General features: G+C 37.8%; 1 protein-coding gene across 1 annotated transcript; it reads left to right on the top strand.

Moving 5' to 3' along the window:
* Positions 1-1,351: 1,351 nt before the first annotated feature.
* susd2 (sushi domain containing 2) lies at positions 1,352-24,283 on the top strand. Its single transcript, XM_067575856.1, is given in 14 exon segments — positions 1,352-1,373; positions 2,602-2,716; positions 3,129-3,375; positions 3,377-3,463; positions 3,466-3,497; positions 4,219-4,340; positions 4,343-4,417; positions 6,616-6,743; positions 10,240-10,432; positions 12,630-12,876; positions 13,967-14,202; positions 14,536-14,620; positions 14,622-14,707; positions 24,144-24,283. Coding segments are annotated over 14 exon segments (1,815 nt in total).
* Positions 24,284-25,345: the final 1,062 nt, after the last annotated feature.

Here is a 25,345-nt window from a genome sequence, read left to right as displayed (position 1 = left end):
AAAGCGCTGATAAGCTATCAGAAGAGATTATGACACTAAGTTGGTTATTTTCTTCCACCTATTGTAATGCTAACAATATTCCAAGTAATTCAACTGTGTACACTGAAAGATTGTCTGATGAGGAATCAATCACAACAGGGAGATGTGGATGTGGAATATAATTTTGATTATGGGTAAATTTTACATACACAAATGTAGATTTTTGTTGCAAATGTAGAAGTTTTGTCGCATTTACAAATTACTTTTCTTTCAATCCGTAAAAAAAGAGGAAAATAGAAGTGCCTTAAGACTCTCTGAACTACTTAGGTTATACATTGATTAATTTAATTTATATTTAGGTATTTATTATTTGCTTTTGTTTTTGTTTTGTTCCATCTAAAATCTCCCATAGGTGTTCAACTGAGTTGAGATCCAGTGACTGTGAAGGCCATAGCGTATGATTCACATCAGTGTCATATTCATCAAATCATCCAGTGACCCCTCGTGCCTAATGGATGGGGGCATTGTCATCCTGGAAGAGACCACTCCCATCCGGATAGAAATGTTTCATCATAGGATAAAGGTGATCACTCAGAACAACTTTGTATTGATTTGCAGTGACCCTTCCCTTTAAGGGGACAAGTGGACTTAAACCATGCCAGCAGAATGCCCCCCACAGCATACCAGAGCCACCAGATCCCCTCACTGTAGGGGTCAAGCACTCAGGCCTCTACATCTATGTCGACCGGTGCTTATGGTTTTTGAACCACTGAATTCTCAAATGTGAATTAATCTCTGTAATTAGGGGTTTATGCCACTCTACTATGACATCCCTCTTTATGAAACTGTTGACAGACTGTTGAATTGACATTCTCAGTCACCTGAGGAAGAATCGCGCTTCTGTTTTTCCTTACATATCACACTAATACACGAGCATCACGGTCATTAAATGTGCCCTGTCGACCACAATTTCCAAACCTATTTACTGATGTCTTTCCCATAGATCTAAATGCAGATGCCACTTTAGTCACTGTTCCTATTCAAACGCCAGCCAGTTGAGCAGTCTTTGTGACTGAAGCTCCTGCCATCTATGCCCAACAATGAACCCTCTTTCAAAGTCACTTAGATCTTTTCCTCATGCCATCTTGATGCAAAATCAGAATCAACTGGGCACGCTCAGCATTTTTATATATGCCACAGAGCACGATTGGATGTTAATTGCTTAATTGTATCATGCAGCGCATCTGTGTGGAAACATCTGCATTTGTTTTGTTTCTCCACTCATTTATTCAGTTTTTTCCTTTAATTTGTCACCTGTTTGTAGTTAGCTTTGTTTGTTATTTAAATGACCTTTGATACACTGCACAACTCAATGCCAGTGTTTTTCAGCCAAGGTAGGATAATGTAATACAGGCATGTGTGTTCACGCACTGCTATTTTGTTCTCTAAGACAAACATGAGAGCACACTTGAGAGAGACTATTTTTTCTCTGTGGAATTTTTCTTATTTGCTCATCTAAAACAGCTGGTAAGTTTCTTTCAGAGGTATTTTAGAGAATGAAGATGAATATGAGCAGCTGCTAACATTCAAATAGCTGCTCAGATGTGTTGCCAGCCATTCCTGTTTTTATCTTTAATTCTTAATGTTGCAATCTGTATTACAACTGGATACAAAAAAATCAATGCCATGTGGAATTCAAGTATAAGTTGTAACTTAAATAGAATTCACTGCAGTTATTTCATTTCAGATGCAAGGATTTTGAGAGCATTAGGCATTAGACAATGTCAACAAAAACTGAAAATGTATAATGTAGAATTTATGGCAGAGCTGTTGTATTGGATTGTGTCAGATTGCACTGTAGTATGCATGTTGTGATTCTTTCCTGACTAAATGCATTTGTTTTGACTATGCTTACTGCAAAACATGCAATAACCTAAACAAGTACATACACAGAAGTTTTGTAGAATCTATAGCATAAATTTTTACATAGGGTGATTTTTTAAAAAATCATACAAAGTATTACAAAAAACAAAATCTTTACAAAAACAAAAACGAGTTTATTCTTTTCCAGAACCTTTGCAAACTTTGTTACATTAAACAAACACTGCAGATATTAAGCACAAAATGTTTCAGTACAGTCTCTCTTTCATATTGAGGTAGCTTCACAAAATAAGTAAATTTTGAAACGGTGCAACTTGATTAGAGTCATTATGTTGCTTATGCAAGCTTACTCGTTTCTGCCACTTAATAAAGAAAAAAAAGCAGCCTTCGAAATGACATATTGCATTCTCTGATATTGCATTACAGTAGTTTAGCCCTGATTTCCAATACTATTATCTCATATGTTTCAATGTTGGTACTCCAATTTGAAGTTGTGAATTACAACCTTAGACAGACTTGTATCTTATCATCGGAGAGTGTCCTTATGCCGTGTTACATGAAAGCACTTAAAACTGTTATCCTGCTGACCATAAAATATCAAGAGTCTTTACAGAAGAGAAAGGAAATTAAGAACAATTGGTCTTTTCATACTCTACCTCGTCAAAATAAGTTAAAACTGATAGGTAAAAATTAAAAGTAAAAAGTTTGTTTCTGTGTCAGTTTTAAAGGTGTTTGAATGAGAGGATGTGGAGGGCCACGGCTACTGTAGATCTCCTTTACCTTATGACACGGGTTGGATACCATTTGATATGTCAACAGACGGCATTTATTTTGACAGATCTGCAGAATACTTGTCACGGATGTTGCTCAAATATTAAATATTTCCCACCTCTGAATATAGAACTACCTGAACCTGTCATCTGAACTGTTTGATTTAGAATTCATTATACGTTACAGATTTAGGATTAGTCATCAGAAATTATTAAAAATGTTATTTAAAGAATACACACTGTGAATTCAGTATTTCAGTTATGGCTCTTAAAATGACATTTTTAATATCTGATCATAACATCCAGAAAATATCAAGTGGGTGCCAGTGTGAAGAGATTAAATAACAGACACATTTAGCAAAAATGATTAGTGCTCACCAGCATTACTATTAATGTAACTATTTGATTAAGAGTTATAAAAGGATTAACGAAACTCTGGTTACACCAAAACTGGTTACTTGTGTGTCTCCTTAACATTTGTTGTTTTTCCACTGTGTTAGTCCATCCCAGTGAAGCAGACCCTGCTTTTGAAGTTACACTGGTGAATGCAACTCAGTGGCATTATTGCAGCACACTGAACATGGCAGGACAGCTTAAGATGATGTGGGACAGTTCTTTGACTGGAGGAGAGAAGGTCAACATAGAGCTGTGAGGTTACAGAGAGTTCAGCAGGAGCACGGAGGCAGGGACAAACCTATCATCCTCCCCGCAGGTTGAGCTGAGCTATCTGTACTCTCTCTCTCTGCAGGAATATGCCCAACACTGATTCATTCATCTTCATCCCTGAGCCTTCAGAGGAATAATCTGACGGGGAGTTGGGAAATATACAGTATGCATCACTGCCAGTTCTAAGTCAGATGGAGCAAAGTATCCACGGTACTTATCAAGTATTGCAGAAACATCTCAGTTTTAATGAAAAGTTACAGCATAACACAATATATGTACTGTATATGCAAATCAGTAAATTACACATATATTCTGGTGGTGCACCAATACAGGTTTTTGAGCCTCGTACCACTCACTGTTTTTTTCTGCCTATATTTGACAGAACTGCACATTCATTGTTAAAATGCTGTTTCTACAGTTGTTATGAATTGGCTCAGAAAAAAAGGTAAAAATAGTAAGTATAATATTTGCAGCGGCAGGCTATTTATCAGGTATCAGCAAGTCATTGTCAACTGAGGAAATCTGGATTCATCATCAGATCTTCACATGCACCTGGCTTTAAACCCTAAAATCCAACCTGCCTCACCCTGCGTTAAGAAGGTTATTACAAAATTAAGCGTCATTTTGGATAATATATTAAGTGTTTAAATTAGTCAAGCAAAAATGCCAAACATTAGCTGGGTCCAGCTTCTCAAATATGAGGATTTGCTGCTTCTCTCTGTTTTACAAATATGCAAACTTAATATTTTTAGCTTTTGTACTGTTGGTCAGGCAAAAGAAGTTACTTCAAGATGTCACCTTGGGCTCTGGGAAATTTTGATGGGCATCTTTCTTTCTTTTTTTTAAACAATTTGCTGACACATCTGAACTTTTTAGGTTTCTTTTTATATTTTAACTTTTAATAGTTATTGTGTGTATGCAGGAATATACAAGGGAGTAGAGGTCATGTCTTAGCCTGGCACCCACAGCAGACCTTCAGAGAGGACTCTGCAGCTTGGGCCAAGAACAAATGTCTGCAATAGGATGTTCTGGAGAAGAAGCTGCCCAATTTCTGGATGAGCTCATTGACTGTCCTTGTGCTCCGGCACAGGCCCAAGCAGACACAGGCAGATTCCATGTGAGTGTCCTTCAATGAATCTGGTATTATTATATATTCTGGTGTTTATTATTTTGATTTTTCACCAAATGTAGTAGTCGTAGTAGTAGTTGGAGCAATATTAACATATAAAACAGCTCCATTGCCTTGGATTTTAGCAAAATTATAGCACTGTCTTACAAGTAATTGGTTGATGTTTGACTGTTTGAAGTAGATTTTCTTCAACTTGTTAAACTAAGACCATACTGGCAAATATTGTAAGTGATCTTCTCTGTTAGATAAAATGAAACAATAACTTAACATTTAGATGACTTTGTTAGATAAATATAATATAAAAGATGGTCAAAGCAAATAGATAATTTGTCCCTAGATTGGTCATTTGAGACCAAAGTTCAATATGAATGAGACCAATGCTAAAGCAGCGCTTGAATAACATACAAGGACGTTGAAATCTGCAAGAGCAATAACCATGTGCCTATTCTTATCAAAGATAGTCATAGTCAGATTAATCAGAGACAGAAATGTTATGTTTGTGAGGTCAAATCTGTATGGTGCAAGAAAACTGAAAATTGACACAAACTTACACTGAAGACATTTCCATGGATAACAGCCACATTGTGAAAAGTCACAATGGTCGGTTAGTTTTAGGAAATTAACAAAAGCACTGTAGTGATTCAGTTTTAAATCCCAAAAATGGGAATTCATCTTCATCATCAATTCACATCTTTCTAACCATATGGAAATGAAGACTGTCAGGATTTACTATTAAAAACTATTAATCAAGCACAGTACCACACACAGTGATAATATTGGACCCATTAGGACATTATCAACCATCTTATTTTGATTTGATTTATTGAACAGGACAGTTTGCAGTATTAAGCATAAATGATGCACTGCACCGGAGTTAGCTTGAAGCTAATTTTCATCCGTAGTCCATTATAATCAAAACATACAACAGCACAACAACAAACAGTACAAAGCAAAAAAACAAAACAAAAAAAAAACAAAAAAAAAACACCCTATACAAAATACAAAGCTACACACAACACCCACAATGTCAATTAAAAATTAATAATGTAAACTAGGCTTAGTGGTCACACAGCTGATTCGTCTTTAGTTGATTTTTTAATTTGGCCTTGAATGCATTGATAGAACCACAGTTCTTCATATAATCAGGTAGGGCATTCCACTGAGAGGTGGCTTTTACACAGAAAGCTGACTACCCAAATGCAGTGCGACGAAATGTTATGGTACAATCTTGTATAGAGGATATTCTGGAGGATCTAATAGAACTTACTGAGCAAGTGTACACAAAGTCACATAGTGGAGGAGGGGTAAAACCATTTAAAATTTTATAAACTGGGCACAAATTTGAGAATAATCTAAAATTTTCAAAGCTCAGTAAATTGTATTTCTTCAGTACCCTACAGTGATGGAAATTGCATTGGCTTTTTGTCCCGAGTTTTTAGAGTTTGTTTGTAATTTTTAATCTGATGTCAGCTTTCTTGTTCACTAGTAACTCAGCTACCTTGATCCTTATGGCTTGTGGTGTATTATTATTTTAATCAGTATTAACTGAAACAAATAGAAAATTTTTCTCCTCTGTGGAAGAAGGTATGAAAATGCATACATTTCTTATGGCTTACAGTAAAACGGATATTAAAAATTGATGAATTGTGGTCCACATTTGTTGGTTAAGTATTAAACATGCATGTTTAGTTATATTTTGGGCTGTCATAACTGAGATAATAATGTATGCCATAATGATTTTGGACAAGATAAGAATATCATGCATTTATTAACATCAAACATATCTATATATAGATGATTGTATAGTCTTGATTCTGGTTTCAGTGGCTGAATTTGTGGTAGAAGTGAGACTGGAAGAAGTACGTCACATACTGCAAGAAGTAGGGCCAGTGTGTGTGTTGGTTAATCTGTATTTAGGTGCCTCTGTGTGGCACCACACACATACTGTGTAATACCAGATCAGTTTGCAGGAGAAATAAATGCTTTACAGACTGCAGCTGAGAGTTAAGATGTGAGAATATATTAGATCATTCAATTGACCACCAGCTCTCCTGAGACTATAGAGGCAATATGCTTAGATTAGTTTGTGATGAATGTGAGATCTGCAGTGTTCTGATCGAAATAAATATGTTTGTGCTAAAATGTGAATTTGACATACATGCATCAATACTTTGTTTCTCAGTGCCTCAGGTGTTGTTCTCAGGGATCCACATTTCATAACATTTGACGGCCTCAGCTAGACGTTCAATGGCAGGGGAGAATACAACCTTGTGTCTTTGCCAGACAGAGAGCTGAGTGTTCAGGCCAGAACAGAGCAAGTGAAACAAGTGAAGTGAAACTTAAGAAGGGTGAGTCCACATCCACTACTGTAATTCTTGCTTTTAGCAAAAGATTTGTTTAGATGAAACGAGTCTTCAGAAGGACCCATTTTATGTTTTGATTTGGGTTTTTTTTTTTATCAGCCACAAAATTGTTTGCCTGCTTCTAGAGTTTTCTCAGACATATTGACCTTGTTCATTCCTGAATTTTGTTTGTCTTCATTTGCTTGAACTCTGCTTTTAAGAAGCACATTTATGACTCCCCATTATTTTTTACACAGTTCTGAGAGCAAATGATGTCAGGGCCTAATGTGAGTGAAACAAGTTAGTGCCGTAAAATGAGTTCCCTTAGTTCCCTCTTGTTTTCGCTTAATATCTCTTGGGGTCATATGTGGTGAAGAAGAACAGATGTTAGCTTCAGTGGTTAGTGGTTAGTGGTCCTCCAAGCCATTACACAACAGCCATGGGCCAAGTGACTGTGATGGCCAGATGTCATTAATATTCTCCTCATTAGATCAATATAGTGAAACATCTGGATTGTTTGATATTGCAGAGACCTAAGCAGCGATAAAAACATTCTTGATTTCAGAAAACTTAATCCATTGTTAATTTACAGTAGTGTTTGTTTTTACCACTAAGGTATCTTGGCCAAAGCCACAAGACTGTCAATGTGGCTATGAAGGAGAAGGCCTCTGATGTCATTGAGGTGCGCCTAGAGGAAGGCCACCTTCAGTTGAAGAGCTCATAGTACCGTATTATCCCACTAGAACGCTGTGCTCCCAGAATGCAGGCTTACTGGTGGTTCCCACAGTCTTTAAAAATAGAATGGGAGGCAGAGCCTTCAGCTATCAGGCTCCTCTCCTGTGGAACCATCTTCCAGATTTGGTCCGGGGGGCAGACACCCTCTCTACAGGCTCTCGAGGGGCCCCGCTGAGGCCCCTGTGCAGGGATCCCCGGGCATGCCCCCTCGAGCCTTCATTATATAATATTGCTAGAATGTTAAACAAATGTATAAATCTGCACAAAAAATGAAAAACATTGAGGAAATACCTTAAAATTACCTAATTTAAATAAAGGCTTGTTTTATACAGTATTCTTTTGTAAATTCATAGAATTATCCAGTTTATCCTTAAGGCCGCCCAATCAAAGCACAGATTTCTGGATGTAAAACACAAAAAAAATACGTAAAATTATATTCAAATTACCCTCCTTTAACACCCATTAAAGGTATCTTGACAGCTTTAGGCTTTAATTGTATGTGATTATCTCATCTATTTACAGTAAATTCCTGGTAAATACTGGATTTATACTGTACAAAAATAGGATCATGTGAAAATGGCATACAAAAACATAATTTCAATAATCATTACTTTATATAAACATAAACATTATTGAAATATTATTTGAAAGTAATTACAAGCAACTATCCAGTATACCTACAGACTTTTCCAATTAATGTGATTGAATGAGATTTACGGTATATAAATAGTATTTGACAGTAATTACAAGCAACTATCCAATATATCCGTCTGTCACTCTTCTTCAGAGGGATATTTTTTATATATTGTGTGTACATTGCCATCATTCTTCAGAACCTGCCACTTATAGGGTATTTGAGGCTAAAGAGAGCTATTGTATTTACGTCTTGATGCACAACGTATTGGTGTTGGGGCTACATATCGAAACCAAATGGTCATAAAATGCATGTTTGTTGTATCCTATGTTCCATCCTAACGCTGGGGAAAGCCTAGGGCTGAAACCTGTCTGTTTTTTGCTGCTGTGCATCATTAAAAAGTGATATACACTTATTTGTGAGTGCTGACGACTTCATTTGTTATTTTTGTTTAGACCATTTCTACAGGTCAAAGGGAACAAAGAGTAAAAAGCAGAGATAATGTAAGGTGAATAAAGAGGGACCTCAATATGTGTAAAGCTTTACAATGGTTTAGAATTTTTTTTTTTAGCAATAGATGAGAGATGTGTGAAGGACTGGGATTTGATGCTAGGACTGAACAGTTCAAGCAAGGTTTGAGCTTTGATAATATGGGTAATATGGGGGTGAAGGGATGTAAGACTTTAAAATAGTTGAAAAAACATAATTGTAAACATAGAAAATGTCTCTATAGCCTCTGTGCTTCAGACAGATCAAGAAAGTGTGAGCAGATTCAAATGAATGTTGTACAATCATTGGATGAATCGGGCTGTGGGGAGATGATCTCGACCAATGATATTATTGAGTGCGCAACATTCAATTGTTTGAATATACGCGCACTTTGTTGATCTCTGTCTGAAGCGCAGAGAGTACAGAGAGAAAATTTCTCTGGATAAAGTAACGCAAGCCATTTCCCAAGACTATTGATTTGAAGATGATGATTCACATTCAGCTTTCAGTAAAGGTAAGGTAATCATTTTGATTTTCTTCATAATATGAAGTTTTGTATAAAGAGAGATATAAACTGAACTTGTCATGAGTTGAGCTAACACCAAGGGCAGCAGAAAGGGAAAGTAAGATAGTAGCATTCGACGCTAGCTACAACTTGACAAAACTAAAGCGTTGATGTTGCATAAGTGTCAGAATTCTAAAATATATGTGGAGTCATCAGGGCTAACAATAGCATTTGCTTTTTGTGTGCATTAAGAAACATTAAGTCTGTGTGGCTTCAGATAACATAACGTTAAGCCAGTCCTAATGAAGCTATTAAGGTTATCCTTGAATCAGAATCTCACATCAGTCATAGTAACGTTAAATAAGTCACATTTGTCAGTTGACAAGTTACATGTTTAAGCTCGTATTCGGTCCTGCAAACATTAAATAAAAGGCTGTGGCAAGTTGTGACCTGAGAAACACTTTAAGTGACAGCTAGTATGTTAGTGTTAATAAGTTTAGCCAGTTAGCTTGATAAGTTACTAGTAATATTTATTAAAGAAACATCAGACCGCCCAGCTGCTCCAATTTACTGCTAGTAAATACCTTACCAGTAACCTGCTGTCTACCAACCAAGTTAGTGTTGGTGTGTGTGTTCCTCGACTTTGCAGCAGCAACAACTAGCAATAATAACAATCAAATAGCAATATAGCAGCACAGTAACAGCAATATAGCATTTAAAAAAGAAACACAATGCAGTAAGATTTACAGTGTGGTACTGAAATGAGTGTAGTGTGTGTAAAGTGCTGTGTAAGAGTGTGTGTGTGTGTGTGTAATGTGCAGACAGGCAATTAATGTTCATTTTTCATAAGCCTGGTTGTCTGGTGGAAAAAACTGTCTCGGAGCCTGCTGGTCCGGGCTTTGAGGCTTCGGGACCGTTTACCAGATGGCAGAAGCTGAAACAATCTGTAGTTGGGGTTAGAGTTAGAAATACAGTTGTAATACACTTGGAAAATAATAGAACACCTCAAAATATGTATGTTTTAATGTAATGTTAGTATATCAATGTGTCACAAATTTATTGATTAAGTATTTTAAACATGATAATTATTTGAATTTTGCATCCCCCAGCCTCTTCCTGAGTTGTTTTGCATCACTGGCATGGTTTTCATAGGCACAGCCTTCACATATGGCCTGCATGGTTATTGGAAGGTTCCGGGTCTCAGCATCACCATGGTCATACCCAGCCTCACCACCCTGCAGGAGGGCGTTTTCAGCCAGGGGAAAGCCAAGTGGAGTTTAATGCCTGGGACACACTGGATGCGTGAACCTCAACAGTGCATGTGCGTCGCTGAACTGCTGCGTCTCTCACGCTTGCAGCGGCCACACAGGAAGCGTGTCTGCTGCGGTGCCTCTGCCAATGGCAGCCCTATCTTTCTCGTTTTCCCTGTCTATTTCTGCTGATAACTGCACGCGTCACGCAGAGAAAATAGGCAAGACCTTGAATCTCTAGATGACGCGACGCAGCAGCCTCTAACCTGTTAACATGGGCGCCAAAATGAAAGGCAAGAGGTTCCGCGACGCACACGGCTCACACATCCAGTGTGTCCCAGGCGTAAGGAACTGCTTCTGGGTGCTACACTGCAAGACCCAGGCCTACTACTGTTTACCAGATGTGTGCACTAGCTCACTCATTATATAGATCAGTAGCTAAACCGCACTGTCACACTGGAACTATTGCATGACATAGGGCTAGGTAGAGAGAGCGTGATGAAAACTGGAGGAAACTCGGATCATGTCAACACTAACGCACCTCAGAAGCGCTGTTTGTAAGCATTTTGGATTTTACTCTATCAGTGGCAAAATTATTGATAAAGATAGGGCTGTTTGCCAACTTTGTATGAAGCAACTACTTTACAGTAACGTTACCACAACAACAAATGGAGTCACCTGTTAGCTTCTCATCCAAGCGAGGCTAAAGAATCAGAGCACCAGCAGCTACACAACCTCGCCTAACTTCCTATTTTTTCCCTATAAATTACATAATGTTAATATTCTATATAATTTGAACAAATTCCATAGCACTGTGAATTCATTCAAACTTTATAAGGGAAAAAGTGACAGCCCTAGTGCGTATGCTGCATGGAAGATAAACCTGCTTTTCTGCTGCTCTGTTTGTTTAAGCTTCAAGTCTACTTTTTTCCAACCCTGCTCATCAGTGAAGCATGGATATACATACTTTGACTGCTATGTAAATAAATTATATATTCACAATAAAGAAATCTATAAATAATTATGTTAAACTAATTTTGGCCATCTGCACCAAGATTTCAGTTTCTACTGACAGGCTAGATGATCAGTAATTTTGAGAATTTTCACTGTATTGATGATAGGGATTTAATCACGATATTTTACATATAATGTGTATATTTGTTTTTTATTTTAAATTGTAGCTTATATTCCACATAATTCAATCACTGTATTGCATGTCAAAAACTGAAAATCACTCTCTTGCCTAAAGCTTGTGCAAAATACTGCACTAGAGTTTTAACTGGTTCCAAATGTAGAGACTACTACATCACTGCAAATTAAGCATCCCAACACAGGATACCAGTCAGTTTTACAAATGGCTTTAAGATTTTGTTGATCACATTTAAAGAACAGCTTGATCTGGCCTCAACCTTATTTTCAGACCTTTTTAAACCCTTAATGTCCCTGCACTAAAAGAGGCAAAGTTTGATCATGCTCAATTTCTGTTCAAGCGGCAAACTGCACTCTTTAAGAACGGCAGCCTCATGGTTCCCCTCTGCCTTGACAGCTTTTATTTAGCTGAATCGCCTATTTGCATTATTGTAGATATTGAGCATGAACAGCTAACATTTTGAGACATGAAAGGGTGGCTTCTAGTGTAGTGTGTGCAACCCAGGCTTTAAAGACAGTGTTTAGCAAGACCTAGAAAACAATGCAAGGCAGGATTGAGCTCAAAGCTTGTTGAAAGCATTTTCCCATACCTTTGCTGATTTTCTCTCAAGCTTAATATTACCAGCCTGTTTCTGATTCAGACAAGACAGCTTATGAATTGACAGCTTTTCATGACAGAGCTTCATTATTCTGTCAGCAGTCCCTCACTAGTTCAAAGTCATTGTAACTCAACCACAGCAGAATGGTCTCTTTCTCTTTAGTCAACTGTGTGACAAATGCAATCCTTCAAGATCAGGCAAACAAGATGGTATTTTTCCTTGATGATGCTTGATGTTTGAACAATTTCAGTGTTCTAAATTAATGGATGTATTAGTCTACACAATCCACAGCAGAAAAGAGTAATGCTTTCTGTGGCAACCTCAGTTTATTATTTAGGCTGATAAAACAGGTGTATTTTTAACATGTAAATCCTGCCTTGAGCAGCTTTAATTGCATCGACATTTTATTTATTTATTTTATTTTATTTATTGTGAAGTTATTGTGAAAATTCACTGAAAGAATGAGGTATTAAAGATACAAACAAAATCTCTCTTTTCTAGGGGCATTTGTGTTTGCCCCCAGTCTTCAGAGTATGACAGTAATGTTTTACTCTGGTGTTGGTGTGGAGGTTCGTGTGCAAGAGGGAACCCTGGCAGTGACTGTCCTGCTGCCACCAGAGTTTATTAACCACATCCATGGTCTCTCACCCTCTCACCCTTCAAATGACCTGTCAACCCAACTGAGAGAGGTAATCTCCTCAGCAGACGGCACCACAGTGGAAATTTTCACCTTTGGAGCTAGCTGTGAGTGTGAAATATTTGTGTTAGTGAAACTGCAAACAATCAATCAAATTGACCAGTGCTGAACACAATTAGTTCTCTTTTAAAAATATAAAAAAACTTTTTAAATTTTGTTTGGAGAGCCATGTTGTATGTTTAGAGGGGTAAGAGCAGACATGAGATAATGCAATAATATTTACCCATCACTTTGACTGTGTAAACTTCTACCATATTTTAGCCACATCTTCCAAAAGCTTTGACAAATGTTTTAAGAGTGCGCAGGAAGAAAACAAGGCACATGTTTAGAGTTAGTGCAGCTTTAATAGATTACAGAGAGATATCATAGGCTGTGACCATACAGTGCAAGTGAAACCACATCTCTGGAACACAGTTGAGGCCACAACCACATACATACATGATAATAACATCTCAGCTGTAATTACAGAACAGATCCCTCAAAACTGAGAGACTTTTCGTGCACTTGACCTTTTGACTGAAATCATTTGCTTTACTGTTACTGCAGCAAACACTCACTTTAAGATTGTGGGAGCTAATAAATTTATTGGTGCTGAAAGGGTGACATATGTGTATGCATCAAAGTCATGACTCCACCAAAAGAAAACCATGATGGGATGGTGTGTGTGTGTCCTACATTGATCTCTGAGAGTTATGTTTTTATCTTCAAATTAAAACCTGCCTTGTCAGTCTTTTATTTTTCATTCCACGTTGTAAGCCAAACAGTCTGAATGGTCAAACATATGATGCTGTGGCTATAATTCCCAAATGTTGTTGGCCATGTCTGATTTGTTCCTATAGCAACTTGTGGTACCTGGTAGTCAGTCAGGAGTTGGCCCATTTTATTCATATTTTTATCTACATGTGCTGTACTTATATTATATTTGTAATGTAAATGCTGTAATGAAATTCAGGATGTTTCTCACATGATTATCACACCTTCCACCACTGGCGTTTGATTTAGTTAGTTTAGGGCAAGGGTCAGTCTGACAACCCATATTTTGTTTTTCTTAGGAAATTGAAATTTCTTATTCCGATTAAATGAAATTAATCTAGAATGCTCATACTTCTTAATTGGTGATGTGTTTCATTTTTATCCACAGGTACCTTTTGGATACCAACAATTTCCCACCAACCCACCACCCTGCTTTTGTTCCTGGCTTTTCTCAAGCTGTGAGACTTGGCAACCCTTTGGTGGCAGACATGTTGCAAACATGCTTTGGAGAAGGAGTAAAGTTCTGTAAATATGACACCCTTTCCACTCGGAGTTTCGTAATGGGAAATGCCACTATCGGGGCCTTCCAAAATCACCAGGTCATCATGAAAGCCCTGGAGCCAGGTACCATGTGAAACAAGACGATTCTCTGTCCTTACTCATATATACTCATAGGCCAAAGCCTGGTGACATATTTGTGTGTATTATATCACTGTTGATGTAAAAGGGCAACTGTATTTGTGGGTGATTACATGTTTATCGTTGCCTCGTTAAATCTTTGAATAAATGATGACATGCTTAAACAGCAACATACAAAACCAGTAAAAGCTTGTGTGTGTCTGTAGTAATAAAACCATACAGCACAGTGTTGATGCTAAATTAAATAAAAGCACTAGTACTGAAAGTTTTTTTTTAAAAAGCATTAGATTTCACAATTCATGTGTTATTGTTTCTTAGTGGTGTCTTGTGGCAGGCTTCCCACACCCACAAATGGGAAGAAGAAGGGGACACATTATCCAGAGGGAAACACTCTGAACTTCTCCTGATAACTACATACTATACAGTTCAACAGAGCACAATTGTCTGGATGATGGGACTTGGACAGGAGAGCAACCCTACTGCATAACAGGTTGGTCTTAATGAGAAAATAGATGCTGAGTAAAAAACAATAAACTGTATGATATATTAGGTAATAGCTCCAATAAAATGAACACGTATGATAAAATCTCCATTATTAACATATCCTGCCCCATGAAGAAAATTCTCTCTTAAAGGACAATACCTGGAACTCTTGGAAAACCTTCCTTGGTACATTTACCAATACTTTGACATCACAAAAAAGCGTTGCATTGCATGTTGTTGGAAAACAAATATAGAGGACAGACGAGTATGTAGCACACATGTACGTTGTGAATCATTTTTCATATTAACAAATGTCCAAATGCATCTGCCCTTAAACACAAACAAGGGGTGATTTCAAAACAGTCCCTTCTGATTTAATTTCACTTGCAAATTCATGGAAATTCTTAAATTTTTACTTGGTCGTAGTCCAATTCTAATCAGCGTGTGAAGTATATATTTTTTTCTTTGGTTCATTCACTTGTGAAACAGCTTGCTGTGATTCTCTACACTCTACATAATTAAACTTACTTACTTACTTATTACCAACTAACTCCTCACATGTTTTATATTCAGTACGATTGGCAGCATACTTCGTGGAAAACTGAGAGGGACTTTGGGAATCCTCTTCTTCTTGTCCAGTCTCTTTGAAAGCTAAGATTCAATAGACTCAGCTATCGGTTACTCATGCAGACCATTAGCTACGAAGCTATAAACTTCTGAACCTGGATTGGCTTGGCTTTGTGTTTGTAAATTGGAACCACCTGGGCCCCTCTAATGGTTTCATTCATCACCACAACAGTGAACTCTGAATGAGTATTGTAGTCGCTGGCTACCATTAGGTGGCAGTATTTCCCATGGAATTCCTAGTGTCTCGTGTTTGTGACAGAACAAGTTAATACATCCTTTTGTCTCATGATGTTTTTGAAAATCTTGAAAATGAACAACATAGTGATAATTCGTCCATATTGCAGTGACAGCAAGTCTGCATGAAATTACATCTTTGATCACTTAGATGGGGAGAAATGAAAGAAACAAACCCTTGATTTCAAGAATTTCAAGGTTTTTCTTCATCTACCTATCATCTAAATGAAGTGAGAGCAAGCAGGGAACCAAATCTGTTTGACTTATGATCCACCTCTACTCCAATTCCTCCATGGCTTCAGCCCAGTCCTCCATTCTTTCTTTGTTAGAGTTGCAAACAGAGACTTCCTCATGATAGTAATCGGGGATGAATAGATTTCATATGTCAGATTTGGATACCCGTGTAACAACCAGCTGGGTCACAGCTGGACACAATCGAACCTAATTCCTTCATTAGGCTGACATAATGGGTTCATAATCCAGCGCAGAACTGTTTAGAAATGTTTCCTAGTAAGCCAGGTGATTTGTTTTTTCTTTCATCTTTCATTTTGCTTACCTCTCACAGTCACATGTTTTCTGGCTGTCCTGTTAGTGTTTCAGTTAACCAATCACATTATGTTATACAGGTTGCTCTACACCTCTAATCTTGAACAAAAAGCAACTCTTGCTGTTCTTATTTCTGTGGCATTACAGCAGTGACAAATCACACAGAAAGTGTAGAGAGCATGTCTATCTTTATAAGTGTGCGAGTGATGTGCATCTTTCTGGAGATAAATGTTAAGTCTCACCCACACACACACACACATTCACATGCATGTACATGTACACAGATGCAAACAATCAAACCGTGTGAGGTAGACCTTCAGCTGTACACATGCATGTTGTACACACACGCAGGCACACACACTAAGCTTGGCCTTTTTAGCTATGTGACAATGATCACACTTACTCTGACACTCTCATTACACAAATCAGAGCTAACAACTGTCAACATGACCTGAGGTGCTCAATGGCAGGTGTTGCATGAGCTGTTACCTCCACTATTCAAGTTAGACCTCTAGCCATGTAAACAACCCTAAATACAGACCTAGCAGGAGATGCCCAGACAGATCTCTCCTCCTCCCCTTATATGAATCACTGCAGCATGATGTGTAGGCTGGACAGCCAGAAAATTGTAGTCGTAGTTAAGATGGCAATGGCAAGCCGCTGAACAACAAATGCCACCGCATCCAGTTTGTCTTCTTCTCTGAGTCACTTTAATGAGCCGCCGTTGGAATGGCGCCTGTCAGCAGAGGTGACAGTATGTGCCTTCCATCAAAAGCGGGTCTCTTTATGAATATCTCCCATCACTAAAAACCCCACCTATTTGAGATGGATTATGACCTGCTAAAATACTTGTCAATGTTGTTTTTAACTGCTTTAGAGTTTAGACAGGGGTGTGGTGTATTTCAATGATCAATGGTAATATCTTGCGCTGGAAAGACGGGAGTGTCGGAGAGGTGAGGGCGGAGTTTGAAATGTTTGTGATCAAGTACAAACAGGGCCATGGAGGACTTGAGAAGTATAAGGTTATAGAGTTTACTTGCTTGGCTGCGCCTTGCCTCAGTCCTCTGAAAAACAATAGCCCTGGTTGAGTATCCGATGCATACCAATAACAGGATCACCCCACCTTAATGGCATTATAATATTAATAGAGGTCCTTGCACAGAGGAGAAGAAAGTGATTAAAGGAAAGGTGACAGCTGCCAGAGAGGGATAGAGCGATTTTCACAGGAATAAGTGACGTGGGTTGCAAGACAAAGCCTCACTCAATTTTCTGCCTGTGGTTCTCTTCTCAGATTCCCCCGAGATAGAGCATTCGAGAGCCAAGAAAGAGACAGAAGTGGTTAGTAAATTGTGGTAGGAGACAGACCACTCTTCAAAAGGGCCGGCAGCAGTTATTTTCAAATACAGGTACAGTATATCCTATTTAATCACAATTCCTCACTTTCCTTTGTCAACTCCATCCAAGCAGTTGCGGTCGGGTCTTCTTAATGTGAGATCACTTGTAAACAAATCTTTTTTATGTAACAATTTTATTCTTTCAAATGACCTAGATCTCTTCATGATCACAGAATCTTGACTTATACCAAATGGTCATATTCCCCTACTCGAAGCTATCCCACCTGGTTATTGTTTTTTTTAAACAAGCCCAGACTTACAGGCAGGGGTGTTGGGGTAAAGATAGCTACAAATGCTCCAGCATTGATCTGGGGCTGTTTAGCACTTTTGAAGCCCTTCTTTTCCTGATTAAAGGGAATTCTCCTTGTCTGGCCTTGATAATATGTAGACCACTTAGATATGATCACAGTTTTATCAAAGAATTTGCTGCATTTCTGTCCTTAACTCTGCCTAGATTCAATAAGTTTCTGATCCATGGAGATTTTAATATCCAAGTCTGATGGGCCCCTGGCCTGGAATTATTAAACCTTACAGAGTCTTTTAACTTATCATGTGCTGTGGTTGGACCTACTCACTAAAAAGGTCACACTCATGATATAGTCTTATCCTATGGTATACAGATTCCTGATGTTGAATGCGTATATGCCTGTAACTCTGACCACTAATGCCTTTATGATTAACACGGTCTTGTGTTACCTGTATCCCAGTCCCCAAAACTAGATCTTTTAACTAATCCTCTGCTGCTAAATTCAACTGCCTTCAACATCCCCAACTAGTTTCTCTGGCTTGCATACTTTTAATAATACATGTTCCTCCATCTTAGATGAAATCGCTCCCTTCAAGACCAAAAATCTGGTTGCCTCTTGATGCCCTGGATAAATGAAAATATTCTGGTGCTGAAGCAAAAATGCCGCAAGGTGGAGCGTTAGTGGAAATCATCCAAACTCACAGCTCACCTGAAACTTCAGACTTTTAACACAGAGGTAAAAAAAAAAAAAATTCTACATCTGCATATTTTGCTTCTCTAATTGAAAACAATCAGTCCAAACCAAGAATGTTTTTCAACATTGTGAGCTGTGTCATTGATCCTCTCCTGAGCCCGATATTAGATGCCCCCCTGAGATATGCGACGAATTTCTTTCCCTCTTAACTCAGAAGTTCTCAGTAATTATAAGTTACATGTCTTCCCCAGAAGCCCTGTGCAGTTTCCCTCTGCTCATTTCATCCAATTTCTCCATCTACACTGACTGATATGGTAAAGAAAATGAAACCCTGAACCTGTCCTTTAGATATTCATCCTATAAAAAGTAACCCCCTCTATTCTGCAAATTTTAAACTGCTCTCTGTCGACAGGTTCTGTTACTGAATTATTAAAAGCTGCTCATGTCCAACCACTTTAAAAAAGCCGTCTCTCGAGTCCTCTGATCTTAACAATTTTAGGCCTATTTCCAAGCTCCCATTTTTAGCTATGGTTTTAGAAAAGGCTCTAGCAGGTCAACTGATGGCTTTTAATAATGAAAACAAACAGTATCTTTGAGAAATTCCAATGTGGTTTTAGAAAAACCATAGTACTGAAACTGCTCTTCTTAATGTCATAACTGACTTATTGCTGTCAGCTGATGCTGGCCATAAATACCCAAGCGGAGCCTTCAATACCATTGACCATGATGATATCCTTTTGGACCGTCTTTAAACCTGGATGAGTATAGGTGGCACTACTCTGCAATGGTTCAGGTCCTACCTTAAAGACAGACGTTTCTGCATTGGTATCGCTGACTCCAGGTTACCTGCAACAGGTGCTCACTGTGGGGTGCCCCAAGGCTCGGTGCCAGGTCCAATCCTTTTTTCCATTTACATGCTCCCTCTAGGCTACCTTATACAGAAACATAATATCAGACAGAACGTTGTCAACCTGCTAAACTGATACAAGTGGATGCCACAAAATTTCAAAGACAGAGATATTGATCATAGGTCAAGATAGTGGAAATACCCAAATATTAAACAGTCTTGGTTCATTGTCCCATTCAATAACTCAGCATTGTGAAAATCTTGGTGTCATTTTTGATCAAAACTTCAGTTTAGACAAATATGTTAAATCAATGGTTCAAGTCTGCTTTCATCATCTTGGAAACATTTCAAGGATTAGACCATTTCTGTCTACCAAAAATATGGAAACTATCATCCACGCCTTCATAACCAGTTCATTGGACTACTGTAATTCCTTGCTCTCTGGCATCAGTAAAAAATCTCTTTCCTACCTCCAGCTCCAATCCTGGCGTCCCTACACTGGTTACTTGTTGCTTTTACAATTGATTTCAAGATATTATTGATTACTTACAAAGCCCAGAGAGGCCTAGCCCCAAGTTATTTATCAGATCTCTTATTGCCCTATGTCCCTTCCCACACCCTGAGATCCTTGCTTTTTGGTGAATTCATTTATATTTTATGACATTTTAGTGCATTTTACTCTCTTTGTGTTTTGTAATGATTTTATTTTTTATGGTTTTTAAGTCTGTTTTAATCTCTTACTGTTTTTAATGTGTTCTGTTTAAATTGTAAAGCACTTTGTAACTGTTTTGAAAGGTGCTATATAAATAGTTAATTATTATTATATAGTACAGGTTGTGTAGAAGAAGGAGTTGTTGAAATGCCAACCAAGGACAGCTTGAGACTTTTAAACCAGTCATGTTGTTCACTAGTGTCTTTATGTGGCCATTTCTGTAAATGAGTGGGCGGGAAGGCCTCTGGGAAGGACCACTAAACATTAGTTATAAGTTGCCTTTTACTCTCACACTGATGACTTGGGAGTGTGTGCTTTCTTGATTAAAGAGAGGTTGGTGCTGTTTAATTGTCTTTTTAATGGGAGATTAATGCATAGAAATACAGTATATATGTCAAGTCCATCTCAAGCTTAAGTCAGATTTACCCAAAAAACACGCCTACACCACTGCTGCCTCCCATTTTCCCAATCTTTATAATAGTGTGCTATACTGAGATGAAGATGGCACAAGAATGGAAAGCTTTCTGTAAGCTTTTCCTCATGCATAGATCATTGACACCTCTGATGAGGCATGTTTCTGTGCTGTGATGAGGTCTAAATCTGGACAAGTGTGTTGCTCTGAAGATTTTCAGCCAATACTGGCCTTGACACTGCATTTTTGATTGTGTGAAGTTGATCTTTTTTTTCTCTGATCTTGGTTTGTGGTTTACAGCACAGTCAGACAGAAAACAAAACAAACAAACCCTATCTAAGAGGAAAAACAAGGTTTGATTGGAAAGGTTTAAGTGGAAAAGCTTAGCCCTGATGTCCGGTGGATGCAGCTGCGTTGTGCTCTGTCTGTGCCATGACCACCTGCTGCTCCTTCGTGGTTCTTCTTTTCCACTCTGATAACTTAACAAGTGAGGTCTATTTTTATTTTTATGGGGATGTTCTTTTAGGGGTGTCACTTTTAATGTAAAGTTTAAACAAAAAATGAACAAAACAACACAAAATCTGACTGCTGTGGAACAAACTGATCTGAGATGTTTCTAAAGTTTCTAACAATTCGATCTTAAGATTATAGGACAGGTGACCAAGCCGTGTCCAACATTCTGGGTTAATATTAGGAAACAGCACCAATAACATCAGAAACTAGCTGCCATTTATCTTGACCATGGTCTCATTTCTTTCAGTATTTATATATATTTCTCACCACAATAATCTGTCTATGATATACAGCGTTGATATCTACTAAACAAAGAAGCATAATTGACTAGACTCGTGCAAAGTGAGTGATTGGAAATGGATATTAAATAATAAAAAATACAAACGGAAGTGTGAAATTTAAAGATGTGCTTAAAAATGTGGGAGGACACAAATAATTTGATTAAAATACTTCATCTGATAAAAGCTAAAATACAGTCTGATAAAAACATAGACATTTGCATACCCGCCATACTCACACACCTGGCCCCAGGGTCTTGGACTGCAAGAAGGGTTAGGTGTTGAAGCTGAGTCTAATTGCTTTCGACACCCTTATCTTAGCTGCTGCTGCTGTGCATACAGAGTATATTCATAAACTCCTCCAATAGTATGTGGATATGAATCTCTGACTGTGGATGGAGGTGAGTTTGACAATAAAGGAGCAAGGAGCCGGTTTAAAGAAAAGAACTGTTTTAGTTGGCTACTACCTGGCTTTGTGTCTTTGAGTGTGTTTATGCAACTGTGTGCCTGTTTAGTTTGCACATGGAACATTTGATGTCTGAAGTTTGCCGTCTGACACATGGTTCAAATTCCAAGAATATTTCCACCCATCACATTAAGTCAGACAAGATGAGATACACATATCAGATGACAACAGTAGCGTGGTACAGAGACACACATTGTTACCAGAGAGAGAAAAATCAACAGAATTATTTTAAGATGATATCAGCTCTGTCAAAAAAAAAAAAACTCATCTCTATCTTCAGAAATGCTTCATGTGATAAGAGTGTAGCTCAGGGGTGTACGGGCGTGGTAGGCTTATGAAAACAGTCTAGGATTTCTGATTTGTATCGTCTGTTTGCAATTTCTTTGGAAGATAAACACTGGAAATGTGATTTCAATAAGTCTGAACGATGATGAGCTCAGAGATTTTAATTTTCCAAGTTTTTGAGTTTGGATTTGTATCACATTGTAGGAATACCATGTAAAATACAATCCCTTTCATCTTTCTGAGACCAAGTATAGATGGTAAACATGTGTGATATAAACTACCGTCTTTGAATTGTATCAAAAACATCTTTTTCTTTTCTCCATCAGCTTCAGCCTGTTCAGTTCAACCCCATTGTATCTGTCATGTGTTAATCCCCTCTCAGTGGAAATGTAATGGTCCAAACTGAGTGCTATTGCTCCCTGGAGCTTTACTATTTGATCAGTGCAGGGGGGTTCAGTTGAGTAATGAGATAGTTTTGGGGTTTTGCCAGCTGAAAAAAAACAGAAAAAAGGTGAATGTTAACACAGACTGACTGCCAGTCCTCCACATGCTCCCAGTACAATTATACTCAAGGCAGCTTGTCACACTGATGCTTCAGCGTCCAGCAGTTTGATACTAGTGCTGCTGCATCCAAGGCCTGGCCATGTGTAGCGAAACTGATTGGTTTAGAAACTTCAGGGAATATTTGTACATGTGGGTGTGTATTTTGGTGTGGTATTGCATGCATGTGTGTGTTTGTGTTTGATGTTCCAAAGCTGATGACATTTTATTAAAGGACCAGCACCTTCAGCATCTTCCTGACAGATATGTACCGCACCTAACACAGTTTTGTGCATTCATGCATTAGAGGATGACTCTCTGATAATTATCTCCCCGGTAGAAGTCTATATACTTGCCTGCCTTACAACAATAACTCTTGGCTCAATGTACTGTATGAATAGACAAATAGATTGGTTGGTTCAGTTGACTGAATTTGCCAACATCCCATAGAACGTTTCTGATGTTCTAATTCGATCACAGTATAACTTAAGCAGATGCAAACAATGTTAAGGCAACTGCTGGGAAAATCAAGCAATTGGAGGCTGTATCAGTCCATCCAGCAATGTGTTCAATATGCTCAATGTGTTTGTTTGAAGCCAATGTACTTTTTTTTTTATTTATATTGATGTAAGAAATTGGTTCAGTCTGCTTATCAGGCAACTTAGGCACAAATGGTATGACAAAATCTGTGATGACTGACAAATTTATAGTCTTGCATGTCATATTGCACAACCATACTTCAATGCCAAAATTAATTTGAAACAGTAATATCTTTGTAATTGTTTATGTGTTATTAGACTTTTGTCCACTTGCTAGATTTTTTTCATGTGGAAGGCCCATTGATAAATTGCCTTATGTAAATGTTGGCAAAATATGTAACAAATAGGCAAGAAAAGAGAAGGTACTGGACCAGATTATCTGTGTTTACTGGTCAGTTAAGTCATGACAGGAAATTGTCTTGCCCTCAGTATACAAAAAAAGGTACTTTTAGCAAATGAACTAGCCTATAGTCTAATTTTGCAAGGCAACAGATGCTTATGCTTACATGAGTACTAGTTTTATTAAAGCTAACCTGTACTGAAATATGAAGGGCTAAATCAAATATGTTTACAACAAAAAAGTAATGCTTACATCACCACACACTACAAGTGACATTATTTATCACATCTAGCAAAGCTGTATATTTACATTAACAAAATGCAAACAGTGGTTCACAGCTACGGTTTCGGTTAACAGTCATAGACTTTCACTATGGCTACTTTGTTCACCAGAACTGTTCGTTTGGTCTAGCAGGTTTATTGTGCCGTAATCCTTTATTTACCTGGATAAAACTGGCTGAACATGCATTGTATATTTAAGCCACACCTCGCTAAATGTTCAAACTGTTAAACCCATCCTTACCTGGAAGCCATAGCCACATTCCTCTGGTTACTGAGCAGCTCTACTGGATGCCTTGCTCAAGGGATTGTTGAGAGATCTTTTCTCATCTGGTTTTCATTCATGCTTTTACTTCATACATCAATGCTCCCCTGGGTGCGATTTGACTTTGTATTGATTGAGATGTTTAAAGATGTGGTGGTTGGATGGATTATTCGGAAGGATCAATGGCTTATAGCAGTGACTAATTGTGTTGGTGTGATTTTCACAGATGATAATATGGGGTTTATACTTGGCACTGTTGGTTCCCTTTCATCAATGATCACAATGGGAGTAATGATCAACCCACACAACAGGAAACAAGATTCACTTCACAGAAAAATCAATTCCTCTATTCCACTGATGCAATAAAACACATAATAGGAAACAAGAAAAATAAGAAAGCACATATTAAATCAATGCTAGGACACACAGTACCTCCTTCAGCAGGTTATTTAAGTTGTATTTTACGCTTGAATGCTGCAGCAGATTGATTTCTTTCTTTTAATTTCAAACAATGTTATTTCCTAAGTAATTTTTATCACTAAATATGTCACCGGCAAAGTTATAAACATTGTTTAACTTTCCCCACTGGCCTTTAAAACTATTGAATTCCAAGTTTCTGCAAGCTGAGAATCTTGATGTAGGTATCCAACAAGCCCAGATATTACCCACCAGTCTTGCTGTCAGAATCACTAAGCATTGTAATATTATTAGTATTAGTTAAAACTTTAATCATTAAGACTTTAGTCCAGGCTTATTTGGTGACACCTGATTACTGGTGATAACAGCTAATGTCATTTACTACTACAGGTCCTGGTATTGTGGGGGCAGCACCTACTTACTACATTAGCAGTAATACTCACTTACTGCAGTATATAACTTAATATGGCTCTAATATGGATGTAGAGAGTGAACAGTAAACACAGGGGCTTATATCAATGAGATAAAATTACAAACAGTAACACTGGATCACATACATGCATCATTTCCTGTGAATTCCTCATGCGTGTGAAGTGAAATATAAATCTTGGGAAATGGTGGGCTCCGCCACCAACATGGAAAACTACTACAGAGTCACAGAGTTGTAGACAGAATGTAAATACATTGAATGACTATTGCTGAAAAGATGTTGACCAAAATATAAATATATGTCTGTTTTATGACATAAATATTTATGTCATAAAACAGGGTTTTATTTCAGAAAAAAATGTGAGGATTATAACTTTGAAGTTAGACTAAAACCAATTGTAGAATCAAACTAGAAACTTCTGGTTCCCTTTCTCCCATTCAAACCAACAATGGAAAAGGTCACCACGGGTGACAGACAAACACTGAATTATGACACAAATAATGGCTTTTTTTGTTCAGTAAGCCTCCAGCCATAGCCGCCCATATATCTTTGATTCTGTCTTTGAATAGATAGATTATATG

The sequence above is a fragment of the Thunnus thynnus genome, chromosome 2 (genome assembly GCF_963924715.1).
Source record: "Thunnus thynnus chromosome 2, fThuThy2.1, whole genome shotgun sequence".
Taxonomy (NCBI): Eukaryota; Metazoa; Chordata; class Actinopteri; order Scombriformes; family Scombridae; genus Thunnus; species Thunnus thynnus.
This window is presented reverse-complemented; position numbering and strand designations above follow the sequence as displayed.